This window comes from Mugil cephalus, chromosome 16, assembly GCF_022458985.1.
Source record: "Mugil cephalus isolate CIBA_MC_2020 chromosome 16, CIBA_Mcephalus_1.1, whole genome shotgun sequence".
Lineage (NCBI taxonomy): Eukaryota > Metazoa > Chordata > Actinopteri > Mugiliformes > Mugilidae > Mugil > Mugil cephalus.
Window position 1 is genome coordinate 14846453 of NC_061785.1, and position 16966 is coordinate 14863418.

Below are 16966 nucleotides of genomic sequence, written 5' to 3' on the forward strand. Positions count from 1 at the left end.
GCTAGCTCCAGTATCAAATAATAAATATTCATAGCTGGTGACTGCTAAAGTCAAACTAGCTTTAGTTATATTTTATTCAGTTGTTGTCACGCCAGATAATTCAAGCCTGTGACAGGATGATAGCTGTGCATGGTATGTTACCATAAAAACAGTTTCAGGTTATTACAGAGTCGGTGCAAGAACAGAGCATCAAGACCAGGACTAACAGACTCATGAACAGTTCTCTCCTATAAGCTGTTAGACTACTGAACTACTGATTTGACCCAACAATGGCACTGTGCACCTTGCATTTTACTTATTTTACTTTATTTTATTTTAATTTAAGTGAGTCTTTTACCTATTTTTGCTAAGTCTGCACAGATCTCTGAGAGAAATGCAATTTCATTCTGTCTCAATTACAGTTGTATGTATGTTAAAATGACAAAAAAAAAAGCTTGATTTGATATAAGATCATCTGATTTAATACATAAACACTATTGTCTGATGAAATTCACCCAAGGGCCCACGCAAATCAGACAGCAGCAAAGCAACGAAACTCATGTGGCAACAATTGCTCAGGTGAAAATCACCCAAATTTAGTGTTCTAGGGTTTAGGACAACAGTCAAGTGTGTTTGATCTTCCAGGAAAAGATATATAATGTCACAACCTCTGAGTGAGTCAAGTTATGTCTATCCTTCCACATTCCTACAACAAAATGGTGGAGCTCAAACCTGTTAGTGTTTTGGTTTTGCGATTGAACGCTTGGGTTAACTTTGAGGTACGTACAAACTAAACCAATTTCACAAAACTATCAGCGACAAGACCTGACTGTTAAGTCACCTCTGGCCTCTGTTGCACTTGAACGCATCGCAAAATATAGAAAACAGTCAGCCAGGTATTACCTTTCATGCACCATACGTTCTGTGCCTGCCCCCTAACCTGGGAGGATAGGAAGAGCTGCAAACCGTTGCACACACCTGGCTATTCTTGAATCAAGTCGATCGCTGGGTCCACAGTATATTCACTGTACATGATCAAGCAGATTTCAGAAGATATTTGAATGTTTTGCTCATGGCTGAAATGATGATTCTCAGTCTGAGTATGCCTCTATGTCCTGCTGATGAACTCAAAGGTAATAAGTTATTCACACTAGCCCTGGCTGGCATTAGCATAGCCATTGTAGTCAGTCTTACTAATTCAATACCACAACGGTATTGGCCATTCAACAATTTATTGATTGAGAACCAATATATTCGAAGAGAGACGCTGAGACTGAAAAAGTGGTTTATGGCATCTCACAGTTTATACTGAGGGCAAGCAGGGTATATACTCAGCATCGCTCTCTTCTATTGTACCATTTCTCTAAGCTGATGAACGATCTATTGAGACCTCACTCACAAAAAATGTGGGAGGCATCGGCTGAAAAGCTGGCGTCATGGGTCCAACTGCCAATATTACAGGACATGCCATGCAAATATAGGGCCACAGACACTTGCTGATGGTCTGACACCAGAAAATGGTTAACTGTCAACTTGATGAGTCATGGCCCCTAAACGTCAGCTGACATTGTATGTTTTGTCTTGTACAATGTGTTAACACTGGACATTTTAATCGGCCTTCCTGCAGCCAGATCCTTTCACTTCTCCTCAGATGGCAAAAGAGAATTAGATGTTAGCAGAAAGAAAGCTCCCGGTCGCCTCTGAGGCAAACGCGATACAGTTTACAGAATTTTTTTCCTAAATATTCTTGGACAAGTGTTATGTCTACGTCAGTGATTCATTAAAAACAAATGTAAGCACCATTGTGTGTAATATATTTACACAATATTGTGTGTAAATTCATGTCAGCACAACACAACACAGCCGTGACATTATTCCTCATAACTGTGACAAATTACTCAGACAAATTCCTCCCTCACACAGTTTGAAGTGAAGTACTTTGTTAACGGCCCTTTCTGCCCATTCATCTTGCAAAAAAACAAATTATTCACACAGCCCGCTGACATGTCTGTTCCAGATAATACCCCGCACTCAGTGCTGTTTTTAAGAGGGAAAGCTATTCATTGGATTTATTTTCCAACTTTGCCTCCTTACTGTAAAAATCCAAATTACAAACCTCATCTCCACTCGTGACGACAATAACCTGAAGGTCGGCCTTTAAGGCCTCAAACTACAAATACCAATTTATTTATAAAAACGTGTTTGGGTGTCTTGCTGGAAGACCGAGCAAAGCCAATAAAAGCAAAAACTCTCGAGTGCATGAAAGTTGCCGGCCTGGCCTGGCAGAGAAAAGGCGGATATAGAAAGCTGTGGCAGCAATGTGCTTCTCTGCTTCAACAGTCATGACCATGGTTTGCTTCACAGGCCCCAGCTGAGCTCCTCAGTGCAAGACGGTGAACGTGTGGAATTTAATTGGGAAGCTATATGAAAGGAAAGCGGGATTATTTCTGCTTGCACCATGTTCTCATACGGAAGAGTGGCAAAGTTGGACTTAATGGTTTGTGGCTCACAACATCACAACTGTGTTGGCCTTTTATTCAATTTAACCATGAACATGAGCTCTCCCATAACTTTAGTTGCGTTATTGTAACCACACTGCTTAGATCTGTATTTACACTGGATGATCAACCAGTTCATATGAACACTAATATTGCATTCTTATTCCTAATGTGACATTACACTGAATTACATATAAACAGCATTTTCTGTTAGGGTTTTCTAAACTGGGCCTTATTGCGGACGTACTATTTTCCAATTGAGACTTTGGGATGTTCCAGTTTTTGGAGAATTATTTACACATGTACACAGCACATGTGGAATATACCAACCGAGTCAGGGTTTTTACCCAACAGGCCTTTAGTCTTACAAACCAAGTAGCGAGCAGCTAGTTGGACGACAATGGACGGGACAGACGCCTTCTTAACAAGAGGAAAAATAACAGGTTTTTGGATGAGTGCAAATACTGCACAAACCTTCTCTAGGAGGAAGCTGAAGGAATGAAAGAATGAGAAAGTTTATGGTTGAGCAGTGGAATAAGGAGGAAAAGGTTATGGAAAAAACATGCTTATCTTGGTGAAATATTAGTTTTCATTTGCCATGTAAACATCCTGGGTGGGATATTGTCTTTTCAGGCTAGGGATACCTAACCAGCCACGAAAGGTATGGACATCGTCACTAGCTGGTAAAACAAGAGGAGAATTTAGCTACAAGTTCTGTCAAAAGTTGGTGGCAACCAAAGTAGAGCTAAAAAGTTAAGTGAACAAGACCTAAGCTTAATTTATAGTCGTGCATCACTTCCAGATCCGACGCATTGCAACAGCAGCGGTCTCTGCTTTGACTGGTCCAAAATGAACAGAGAAAGCTTTACATTGATGTGACCAAGACACGACTGTGTCCAACCAATGCCTGTGTGTTCAGAATGTGTCAACAGCCGTTCCAACTTGAAGGTCCACAACAATCAGTCCTCTCCTGATATCTGACATGGCCTTTTGAAAGAGATGGGAGCGTGGCTCTAGCAATCCAACAAACTTGAGCATGGCAGCAAAAATCATTTCAAACCACAGCATTCCTCTTTTGTCATATCTCCCATGGCAACAGACAGTATTTAGAAAAAAAACGCCGTCCTTGCCTCCAGCAGAATTTTTACTCAGAATGAAGAGAAAGAAATAATGTCACAAACACATTTTCATTTAAGACAAATAAAAAAAAAAATCTGGCTGAAAAACTGAAATAATTATATTCAAGAATTTGCCGTGTGCAATGTAACATCCTCAGTTATTCCAAGAAACAATACCAAGGTCTACTTTGTGCCCTCAAGAAAACTGGAGTCCTGATATGACCAACTACAATAATTTGCTTCTCTCTGAAAGAAGTCAGTTCTCTGTATGAAGACTTGTGTGATCAACACTGCAAGCCTGAACTGAAACGCTTCTGCTTCTGAGTGTAGTGACCAGGAGCGTGCAAAGTGAAGTGTCGGTCACACCTGCCCTGACCGGACACCGTCTAAACTGCGCATCTGTAAATTTGCCTCCGCATGCAGATCTCGGTCACGGCTTGTTACCGTGGCAACAACAACAACAACAACTCTCCTCGTCCCCAGCTGAGGACCCTCAGTTAACACTGAAGCTCCAAAAAAAAAGCCTGAAAGCCATCTGCCTGTCGAATTAGCAGAGTGTGGTCCTAGCAACACATTCATTTGCTTTGTTTTGTTGTCACGGTTACAGGACTATAACAACGGTCTCCGGGGAGCCCAGCAAGTACTTGAGGAGTCACGTGATGCAAAATTAAAAAGGTAAAGTGAACAGGCCGACTGGCCGGACTCTGAAAGTGTCTTTGTCTACTGTATAACCTGTAAATAAATTTGGCTTTGACACATAAGTAACATTACAGGAGGATTTAAAAGGGTCTGTGAAGTAATATTGACGTAAATGAACCTAGAGCCGAATGATTTTGAAGGCTATGTAAGAGTGTGGAAATGTGGCTTTGACTTTGTTCCTGATGTTGTTGTCCTGTGGCAGCTTATTAGCATGAGTGTGTTTCACCGCGTTGCTTATTCATGAATCCTTAAGTGGGTCTCGTATGGCGTATTCTCAGCCGACTCTGCAGGAGAGGAGCAGACCATGTGCTGCACAACAACGCCCAGGACAATGAACAATGAATGAATATTTAAAGTCCACCTATTTTCAGTATTTTTTATTTAACTGCTTTGTGTTTCTTAAAATGTAAAGATTGGTTGGAATTTGGAAAAGAGAAAACATTTAACTGCAATAAAGTGATAATGAAGATAAATTACTTATATTAATAAAAGTACAGTACAATGAACCCAATATACTGCCCGTCTCACCATATGTGCATCTGATCTTTTACGTCCTGTAAGCTGCAAAATGAAGTCACTGATACACCAACCCCACGGTTTAGTTCAGTTTACCGTGCAGATGGGGATCATAGAAAGGGCTCACCAATGCAAAGAACGAGATTCATTTTGAACAATAAAAATTATAATTACAATAGATTTAATTAACTTTAACTGTATTAGCAAAATGTAAATCAGGCTGACAGCCCAGTGAGATTTATAAACCCATAGGAGCTCAATTTCCTATGCAACAAAACCACTCCAGCCCCCTCACAAACTTACTTCAAGTACTTTTTTTTTGAGAATACCTGAGATTCTTAGTTGATCAATCTATGCTACCAAATCACCATTGGCGCGCATGTCGAAGCTCATTTGAATCCTGCGTCTTCTCAGTACTCACAGTTCCTGGGATGACTCTGTTTTACCCTCCTTCAGCAGCGTCCCATCACTGCAGTGAAGAAACACGTCCTCAGGCTCTGCCCACATTCAAGCGCGCAGTGTGGTCACGATTTAGCATCAATGAAGTAGAGTTATGATGGAAAAATGCTCCCACTGGGCGTCCAGTCTCTTCAGCAAACAAATACACTGAGTACACGTAGCAGACAAACTGAAAAAGGCTTACTTCTTTCCTCGCTCCATCTATGTCATCTCAGCCCCGCACCTGGAAGCCAGTTAGCCAATCAAACAGATTGACACCTGTCCACACCATTTAAAACACAAGCCTACGGTGCATTCAGGAACCATGTTGAACGTAGGACATTCCATATACTTAATGAACCTTCCCAAATACCAGTAGTCTTCTATGTAATGTACGCATTTAGCGCTTTGTAAAGTCATTCTGCAGTCATTCCGAAACCAGCCCACCAGAGGATCTAATGTGGCCCGCAGGCTGTAGACCCCTACTCTAACGTAAAGCATCGCCGTACCTGGTACTAAGTAAATGCCAGACATTCACCTTAAACTTACAAATGAACAAGCAAAAAAAGTGGTAATGTGCATGCTTGTTTGTGTGCGCGCCTAATGTGGACTGCCTTTTACCCTTTTCTTACTGTGCACAGAAAATTGCCTATGGTGTACCTGTGCGTTGTTACTATGACAACCAACATTGTCCAGTGTGGTCAGCATTAAATCAAAAAAGTGGACAGTCGGGCATAAAGATCATCTGTTCTTTTTCAATCCTTTCAATCATCCCTCGAGTCTGAATTTTCCCATCTTTGCCCGATACCTAAGACAGCCACTAAATAAAAGGTGTCTCAGGACGGACAATGCCTGGGAGAATAAAGAGCACTTCAGGGACCACAATCATCACCGGTTATCTTTTGACTGACAACCGCCCAAACGTGTGGACACTAATGTAAAGGGACACGATTCAGTCTGCACTTCATCACAGCTGCAGAGAGCACCCTCGAGATGCCATTTGTATGTAAACAAAAGAACAAATTGAATCACTGAGATCACATCCAAGAGTTATTGCTTCATCCTCATCACTCATTCACTCCGCGCTGCCAGCTCTAAAATTAACACATTTTCCATGAACACCTCCTCTCTGTCTGGTAAAGCGGGCTTAATCTCACGAGCTTAATGTTCGCCGCAACAACTCAGCCCCTCAGAATCGTCAGGAACAATCGGGAAGCTACGGATGACGACAACAAGGGGCAACTGGAGTCCTCTTGCAGCTCATGAATCTCGTGGTAGATTTTGAACGAGTTCATGTCAGCAACCAATTTCAGTGACAACGCAGAGAAGAAATGTCCTGGTTAGTTGCAGAGTTCCTCTCACAAAAAGCTTTTCCTCTTTGTCTTTGCTGAAGAAGGTTAGTTTTTTCTTTGTTATCTTTCCATCCTCTACTACCAACTCAGAAAACCTTTGTTTGCTTTGGGAGAACAGCAGCTTCTTCCAGAACAAAATGAAACCCACAGCACAGGTTGACTTCATTGATTGATAAGGGTGTAAGTAAGCAAATATGATTTAACTACTTTCACTGTCCACGCAATATCTGACAATATCTGTTTGAGTTTTACACCAGAAAGGAAGACGGACCGTTTAAAAAAAAAAAACTCTTGCAGTGATTAGTTTATTCCAAAATGTGACATTACCAGAGCAGCTGCCATGTTTTCAGTTTGATGAGCAAAATCCAACACCGGCCCAGCCAGCAGCGTACGATCGTGAAGTCGGGCGCATCAGATGTTTCATGCTGCTCCTTTGATGCAAAGCTCGGATGCAAAGTCTTCTGTTTGTCTTTGGTGAAGGGGATAAACATATTGGACTTGGATTTGTCGAGCATATTGCCGCTCCATCTGCTCTGGAGGGATCGGAGACATGTCAATACTGGAGATTTTTTTTTTTTTTCTTCCCCCCGAATCTGACCTTGAAGCTCAAAAAGTAAAATGCACAAGTGATTCTGACTTGTATTACGGAGAGGAATTTATCAGAGAAATGGAACGGTGTAGACCTGGACACCATGTGTGGCTCGTTCTCGTACACAGCTCCATGTGTCCGGTTAAGTTCTTGCTGAGAACATCACGAGTCAATCACGACGATTTCAGCCTTGACTGAATTGGCAACTTGTTTCAATGACGGAAACTTGGCCTAAAACTTCTAGTTACAGAATTCAAGGACTCGCAAAACATGAGATGTTTTAATCATGAGATGTTTTGAACTGATGTTTTAATATAGAAGTCAGACCATAACTCTGGGCCTACTCCTTAATTATTTTACACTTCACGAGTGACAAAGCGTGCGTAGCTCTTCATCTACAATATTTGGTTTTGTCGACGCATTTACGATAGCGGCAAGTGCTAAGCTCACTGAAAACACATTGTCACATCCTGTGACTACTTCATAATAAAAGTCAACCTGAGGGTTAAGTGTTTTTATCGCGAAGCAGCAGTACCAGGCCCATTGATTATGCTGCAGTAACTGCAAACTGACTGGCGTCACCACAGTTGACAATCATGCAAATATATGAACACTGCAACATTTTCAACAGTGGACCCAGTCACCAATGTCATTCAGTGAGAGATCGTCACTTAAATTAAAACCCTCGAAGTGTTCACATAACAACGCAGTACACAAAGACACTTTTAGCCTTATTTGCAATCTCCTGACTCAGGACAGCTTGCTTGTTGCAAAGTAACTCGTTTTTCTGTTAGTTCTAGGAGCCTGGAAGCCAAATTAACCTCCCTGTCTAGAAATGATTTTCGGTGTAAAGTTTATCTGGAGCCACTCCGTTGGGAACCAATTTTGCTCTGAGAAAAATCAAATAATCGAACAATCTGGGTGAGAAAAATAAATAAATGTTGATGCCGGATATTGAGGCGTTTACCTACCGATGGAATGACAGTAAGCTTTCCCTCTCACGACTAACATCACTAGCCAATCAGAAGTAGGGTGGGGGTGGTTCTTGATGCTGCATTCAAGACAGCTTGGGGAAAAATGAGCTCTGAGTTGTCAAACTCAGAAATTACTGCTTCCAAACTAAAAAATAGCTGCTGCACACATTTTAATGTTCAGCAAACGGTGACAATATACCAAACTTATTTTTTCTCCCCCGAGTTAATCTGCAAATTGGAATATAGAATTTCCGAGTTTTAATGAAGGCATCATCTCATTGAAGTCACTGTTGTTGGAAAGGTGGAGAATGAGAGTGAAGCTAGGAAAAAAAAAAGGAAAAAGGTTGGCAACCACTGATCTACGTCTTCTGACATCTTGATCTTGAAATTGTTTATTGACTCATATTCTGATTAGCTAAGCCCGGCAATTGGTCCTAGTTGAAGACAAAATTAGAAGTTACTTCTCTTGGATGTTTTCTTTCCTTCTTTCATCTGACACAAAATCATAGGCTCCATTAAACAACTGTTATCTCCAATTCAGAAGATTCCTTCATATCTAAACCACTGCCTTAATAAGTAAAATGCACAGTTTGATGCAATTTTCTTCCAGATACGCTAACGTGCCAGAGTTACGATACAGCCTCTGAGTTAAAAACATATTAAAAACTTGATGCATTCAAGTTGCTACATGGAATTCAAGCCAGCTGTTCTGCACAGTTGTTTCTCCTGTATAGATTACAGCGGTCTCGCTCGCACATAAACAGTCACATATGAAGACATGTCACATGGCAATTAGCTGTGAAAGGGGCAGTCATCCTCCCGTCATGTTCCTCCCAGGCCTCACACACACAGAAAACCATCTGTGTCAGTTTGAGCCGCGGAGCCGTTTATTTAATGATTAACCGACCCGGTGCTGTGGAGCATCATTTCAAGCAGGGTGGTGGAGAAATGGAAGGGAAAAGCCAAACTATGGAAATGAGAGATGCTGCACACACACACATCATCATCATCATCATCGTGGCCTGTAGGGAGGAGAAGCCCAAGTACAGCCTCCACCATGGAAAGAGATGACTCTCATCTGCAATTCCTACAAACTTCTCAGAGGAAAAGACAGTAAACAAGTTTTGATTTCTGACTCATCATTTCTTTCTGTCAAGAGAAATATAAATAGATGGAAAAAGTTAGACCCCAAAAAAAAAAACTTTCTTTTCCCTACAGTGTGCTGACTCCTATTTCTCATTATCTTGAAAGTAAAAGGTCACATTGCTGCACATCCCTGACAGAGCTGAAAAGTGCTGGTTTGTAGCAGTGGCTGCGAGAATTTATCGACTTTTAGCTGAAGAGAAGCACATTATAACGCTTTTTTTTTGCCCCCCCGCATTCCTGTGCGTGATGGACACAAAAGCTGCAGCGCTCTGTGCGGCTATGACCCCGTATTTACACTTGGCCCGAGTGAGAACGGATAACAAGGACGTGTTGCCGCCGGGCTGATAAGATTTCATACTGTTGGATTTTCTTTTCTTTTTTTTTTTTTTTAACCAGAGCTTCTCACAATTCTGTCACAATAGAATAAATAAAAACTAAGTTAAGCATCTTCACAACAGCAAAAAACTGTACATTTATTACTACTGGAAGATGCGTATTAAACTTGACCTTGTGCTACATATAAATATACATTATTATTATCATTCTTCATTCAAAATGAAGCTATTCAAAATACACAGGTCCGAATATAATTTTTTTAAATTTACGTGCAGGGAAAATTAAATAAAAATATGTATATAAAAAAACGTCGAATCAATTAGATTTTGCGATTCCCCTGCAGTACCTACATGGACACCCTAGGGGTCGCTGACCCCCTGTTGTAGACCTATGCTCTAGCAAACCATCCAGGGGTGGACCGGACAAAAAACTGGCCCTGGCATTTTGGACTGGACTTTCACCACTTTCAAGACACACACCTTTTCTTTTTGGTCTCTTGAATGTGTACACCAGCTCTTTAAAACCATGTACCTTAAACCATGCAACGCATTTAGCCTAGGCCTGCTACTTTTAGGTTTTGTTATATTATATATATATATTATAATATTAGATTTCCAGGTATTTACAGAGGTAGTTATGGATATCTTTTTTTTTAATGAGCTGCTTAATTCTGCAAAAGTTTTTATTTTTCATTTCAATTAAACATGAGGTGGAATTCAGCATGACCTGCGCCGCGCTGTGTGGGCTGCACACTGCAAAATATTAATTACGTCCCCACTAATATCACCGAACAGCGTCGGTTAAATATATTCACTAAGCTTTTAGGGATATTTACCCTCTAGTCGCCTACCTGTGAAGTAATGAGAACGCAGATGCCAAAAATATCCATGTGTCCTTGTAGATAACAAGCGCTCTGTGCTTTGTGCTTTAAAACAAACTGATAGCACTATCCAAAGCTGGGCGGTTATATAAAGACGTATTAAGAGTAAATGGCACGTACATTCAAGCTTTCACTGAACGAAACACAGTTAATGCAGTCGGGTTTATTTTACAAAATTCTTCGTGTAGATGTTGTTAAGAAACAACAAAAGTCACAACCAAAACTCCTGTTCACACCTGGTGTAAACGTATGTGAGGGATCTGATGTGAGGTGGGAAGCTCTAGATGCATCGAGGATGCACTGAGATTTGACCGCACAAAAAAAAAAAGAAACCCAGTACCAGACTCTTGGCCAAATATGACGCTGCTGCCTGCAGACGCTAGTTTAGCTTAGCATAAAAGCTAAAAACAAGTGAATACTGGCATGTGACTGAACCAGTTTAGCTACTGGACCAAAAACCATACGGCATGTTTTACACTGAGCTTTAAACCAAGGTGAGCTTTTTATGCTAAGCTAAGTCAACCACCTCCCGCCTCCCATTTCATGGTTAACCAACACACACAAGAGAAATACCGAACTGGACAACTGCCAAATTTTTATTGTAGTCCTTAAGAGTTAAACTAAGGGCTTTAGTGAGGGTTAGTGCTGGGATTAGGGGCTAGAGAACGCGCTAATTCAACTAGAATCCTTCCAAGTACATCAGCTGTCTAATAACGTGAAATATAATTACCTTGAGAGAAAGAAACAAAGGAAACCAGAGAGATATGCACTCAGAAATAACCAATGAGCTAGTCATGAGAAATATCTGCACAGACTGTCACAACGCAGCATGAACACAGACAGTTTCACTGCATAAATGTGATAATGAGGAAAGAAAGACAAAGCAATAGCAAGGCACTGTCAGGGAAACTGTTTTTTTTTTTAAACCAAGAATATTCAAAGTTTTTTTTTTTATTATTATTTGTTCTGTTTTCTCATAATGACCGATTCTTCCCACCCAACACTTTTGTCCATTAGCGGAGATCGTAAATCGTGGTTATTTCTGCTGCTAATGTTTTCTTGAGACAGGTACCCAGTGGTGCTGTATGAACCTCCAAAAACCCAGCCATTAGCACGAACGCTGATGGTCCCAGCGTCGGCTCGTTAACAGACGCTCGTCGGGCAAATAAACAGATTAAAAATCTAAATGAAGAAAATGCAAAGGAGCAAAACGAGATAAAACCAGACACAAAGTAGACACTGTAGATGACAGAAAAACCCTCAACTCCCCACCAGTCCACTAGATCTGAAGATCTGAAGACTTCGATGAGTTGTGAGACGCCTCCAAGAAACTCCACAAGTACAGTTTCCTTTCTTTATGGATAGACCATGTTATATTTCCTATGTAGTTTAATACACTGGAGTCCCAGGTAAGTCAGCTACCAAAAGACTTGTCACCTGTTTAATATTCAGCGTGGCTCTGCTAGCTCACAGACTCACACAGCGCGACGCCCGTTTGTGGTGAAGCGGTGACGACGAACACGTATCCGTAGCTCGGCTTCTTTAAGAGCTGAATATCCTGGAACTGAACCTCTTTGTACTCGCTCTACTGTAAACGCTCCGGATGACAGCGTCAGTGAAACGGGGCTCAAAATGTCTCCTAAGGGGGGGGAAGGTTCTTCCAAACAGCTGTGTCAGACTCCGCCGTTACGGGGACCTCAGGGAGGGAACAACAAGACAGCGGGACTGAAACGGGTCACTGCTTCCAGTCCACGGCTGTGACACTTAAAGCGGGGCTTGTTTCGGTTTGGTTTTTCTCCTGGCGCTGTAACGCTCGTCTGCAATTTCCTCCAAGAAATCGGGTTAGCCACTAGTACGAAAATAAACATTAAGCCATCGATAACTAACCTTGTTTTAAATTGCATTTTTAATTTAGCTTCATTTACTTAAAGACTTAAAACACCTTGCAGCTCCTCATAGGGAAGAACCGGCACAAGGGATGAAAAGCAGCACTTTTAAAGCTCCGTAGTTAAAGCTACTCGACTTATTTTTTTTGGGAAACTTCTCAGTCAAAGAACGAAATCCTCTCCGGCTGTCCCATTTGCTCCAGTGAAGTTCAGACTTCCTTGATTGTCAATTCAGTGCTGAGAGAGGAAGTGTTCCGACTTTAAGGACTACTGATTTTACACACGGAAGGTCGTTTCACTTCTCAAGGACAGCACTGCCTGGGAAAAAGCTGTGAAAGTGTCCTCTGTGGCTCCGGGAAATAGTCCGTTGATGTCATCAAGACAGAAGCTCAGTATAAACTCCCTAACGGTCTATACGTGGAGAACTACATTTACACCCGGGCCCTGGAGTGGCCCCCGGCATTACTCTGTAATTACTCCACTGAAAAGCTGGGTGGAAACTGGTTAACCACTTTAAGCGTGGAAACAAGCAGCTCATGTTGATTACTCACGAAATGTTTTTTTGTATTACAACTTTCTGGGAATTCACTTAAATATGCGCTAATTTGCATACATTTCCCGAACAGAAATCTAAATAATGGCTAAAGCGAGGTTCGAAACTCTCGTTTCATTTTGTTAATGGATTAGATTTCCAAGTATTTACAGAGGGCCTTTTTTGATATGTTCACAGAATACTGTCTACAGTCAAAAAAATATATATATTAGCCATGTTTTTGGTAGAGAAATGTTCCATAAATTAGGCTCTGAATGATATATGAAAAATCCCCTCTATAAATACCTGTAGAATGTAATTAAGAATAAATCTGGAAAGTTTGGTTTGTGTAGTGGAGATTTGTGGCTCAGAGTATGCAGAAAAACTCATTTGGAGAAACTGGCCTTTAAGGTTTTACATTAAAACATGAATGATGATTTTTCTTTTGGGCTGCTGGATAAAACCCACACAGACACATGGAGAACATGCAAAATCCAGGTCAGAGGCCTAGTGTGTACAGAAGCCTAGTGTGGCTCTCTGTGAAACAGTGCATTGTTGAGGCACTTAAAGAACTGAAAAGTTAAAGTCATCTGCCTCCATTTATCTCTTTACTAAAATACATTGGATCCATGTTAATGTGCATTAAAAGAAATTCAAATTTGTGATGGAAAATTAAAAAAATATATGTATAAAAAATGTCTAATCAACCAAAGATTTTGCGACCCCCCTGCAGTACCTGTGTGGACCCCCTGTTGAAGACCTATGCTGTAAGGTGTTACGGTGTAACCTGTCTCATCAAGGGAAATGTGATGTTTGCACTACACTCCTCCATCCTTAATATTCAACTAAAATACATGGTCCTCGTCACGTTTCATTATAGCGAGCTTAAATGAGAGCTTTAACGCGGGAAAAAACAATATTTTTATCTTCCATAATCGGGAGCGGAGCTGGTGTGAAATTGATCTGAGAAAGGGATCAGTATCTCGGGCTAAACGTGCTCACAACCTGGAAATACAACAGCCCAGATGCCTCATAGATCGGTCGAGGTTTAATTTGGAAATGAGGACAAGCCTGACGGGAATATCAACATTTCCCTCAGACTACGTATAACTTAGTTACACTATATTCATTTAAAATCTATCAAAGATTTCTACTTCTACAAACGACAGCAAACACATCTCAACTTCTGAACCATAAGTTATACATGTTTGTTGTCTAATGCTGAGAAATGGGCAGGTTGCTAGTCGGCTAAAAACGTCTTTTGGAGTTCACGACACTCGCTAATCGGGGTAAAGCTTCAGGGGGCTTGCATCTCTTGCCCCAGTGTACGCTGTTCTGCCAAAGTCATATTCCCTGAGTTTTGAAAAGATGTTCAAAGTTGGTTAAAAAAAAAAAGGAGACGTGAGCGAGACAGCTCCGTTTCCCACTGAACTGCGACGCATTCGCGTGTCGGCGTTTACCCTGAAATCGATGCCCACGGTGGAGATGAAGCTCCCGGCTAGAAAGGCTCCGTCTTTGAAGCGAACCAGCAGACAGGTCTTTCCCACTCCTGAATCCCCCACCAGCATCACCTGAGACACAGACGGAGAGAACAGGGAAACGTTTGTCAGCGGATAAAATGAAAACTTTATGCGTGTGATGGAAAGAGTTCTGGTGAAAACTTATCTACAAATACACAGGAGTTTAGGCTGCACAGCACACACACACACACACACACACACACACACACACACACACTCCACAAACTCAAGTCTATAGAGGAAACAGTATTTTGCCTCCGTCCAAGGGGAGAACAGACTGTACACACCAATTAGGATCCACAGTTTGATTCTTTCTCATCTTGCCACACAAACCTCTGTTGATATATCTGTGTGTTTGTCTGTTACACTCACAGACTGAATGTATTAAACGTTTTCTACGTACTGCTAAGAGTTGACTGAGCTCGGTTCGCACTGATTAAAGGTGAAATCTGACCTGTTACTACCGTGTGTATTATTCATCCCCGGCCGAGCTGTGATTTTGGCCGCTGACGCGTGAGCAATTGTTAATCAGGGTGCAATATTAATACCAGATGCCACCCACATGATGAGATTTTGGATTTGCATACGCTCAAAGCAGGTTACCATTGTAATTTTTCCCTCTCCGTTTCATCAATTTGATTGTGCAGACCCAGCGCTGTGTTAACGCTGATTACTGTATCTGTGACTCTGTCTGTGAAAAGTTAAGTTTTAAAAATGTCCTATTTTGGCAAAGACAACACAATCTGACCTCTACATATACTAAACGTTTCTCGGGTTATAAAAGTCTTTCCTAAAAACTCGAAAACAGTGTGTGACTTTAGAGGAAGATTCATTCCGTGTGCTCCAACAGTTTAAGGAAGATCAACTTTCCATGAGTACACTTTTAAATACTATTAATTTGCGACACACAGCAGCCGCTGCACATTTCGTCAGCTCCACTCCTGCTAAACAAAATGCCTCCTCCTGTGCTGCTGTTCAATGATGTCATTAATAATAGAAAAACCTCCCCGCCAGCGCCTCCACGTTATTGCACTGGACTACAGCACTGTTGCAAAACCTCTTAATAACACTGGCCAATGTAGTTCCTGAACTTTTAGCGCTCGATAGGAGCCGCGGCGGAAGTAACAGGGACAATATCTCAGAGATGTGAGAGGAGAGTCTGGGATTTCGACACGATTAAACTGGGCCACGCGGGGCCAAGCGACCTTCTTTATGTATGTTGTGACTGCGCCTCCTAGGGGAAATAATGCTCAAAGTCTTCTTCTTTATATTATTATTTATTATTTGCGAGATTCCGGAGATTTTTTTGTGAACACTTCAAGTGATGCGACACAAGAGCCTATGGAAGCCTGTTACAAAATAAATAAAACAAAATAAAATATATTAATATAATAATAATAACAACAATAATAATGATAGAAGCAAGCAGCTTAATTAGGAAATACTGTCAAAATAATATTTCCATAGTCCATATTTTCTGTTACTACATTTTAACCCTAATGTTATATACTCTGCAAAGGCATTTTTAAATAATTTTTTCATTGTATTTAATTATTTTATTGGTTTTTATTTTTATTTTTTTTGACTTGCCTCAAGTTTGTTGGTTTTTATTTTGTTCTTGTTCTTTTTTGAAGACTGTAGCACATTAATTGTTTTGTTTCCATTTGTTTTTATTGTTGTATTGTTCACTGTTTAGTTGTTGCATTGGTTCATGTGTCTGTTTTTTTTTGCAACTTTTTTTTAACATGTTTATTTTTCTTGGCAGTAACTGACTTCCATACATTGCCATATATGTTTCTACAGAATTGGTAATATAGAAATGTGATCGCATTCGAATGTTAAATATGAGGTGTAGCTACAGAAAAAAATTCTTTGACATTTTCTAGAATCCACACATCTACATTATCAACACTGTTACTTTCACTTTTTAAAGAGTACGTCTCTTTTTAATTGGCAACCGATTTTCTGACCGGTTCTTTTAATTGAATACGGGAACGTCAGGGTGAATAGTGGGGCTGCTCACCTTGAAGGCGATATCGTAAAACTCTCCGCTGTTGCTGATGGACGGTCTGCTCGGGTAAACCAGCCCGGAGGACGGAGCAGCGGCGCCGGCCAAACCCTTCCCCGTCCTCCCGCTGCTCGGAGACGCCTTTGGGCTCCTGGAGCTCCCTTTGCCTTTCACTGCCTTCTTCCTGGACATGGCTCTGACAACCTGTTCAGCTTCTAGCAACGAAGATGTCTTTCCTCCTCCTTCTTCTTCTTCTTCCTCTTAATATATATGTATATAATTTCTTTGCTTTTTACTTTTCTTGTGGTCGAAGCGCGTTGAGGCGAGAGAAGTTCACCTGCGCGTCAAAACCATGACTTCGTGCGTAAAGCGGTAAAGTGATGGCACAGGGACGGAAAGCGTCTTTATGGAGAGGCAGCTGTTGTCCCGGTGGTGCAGCTGGATGAGTAGAAATCTGAGTCTGTTCACCATGTAAACAGCGCTCCCTCCCTCCTC

The 16966-nt window shown here is 41.2% G+C and overlaps 1 protein-coding gene across 1 annotated transcript in view; it reads right to left on the bottom strand.

Moving 5' to 3' along the window:
- The window catches only part of LOC125022534 (ras-related protein Rab-26), a 79655-nt gene extending 62689 nt beyond the window's left edge, over positions 1-16966 (bottom strand). The window contains exons 1-2 of the mRNA XM_047609245.1: positions 16487-16966; positions 14404-14514 (exon numbers count right to left, since the gene is read on the bottom strand). Of these exons, the coding sequence (XP_047465201.1) occupies positions 14404-14514; positions 16487-16663 (288 nt within the window). The 5' untranslated portion in view covers positions 16664-16966. The remainder of the gene's footprint in view (positions 1-14403; positions 14515-16486) is intronic.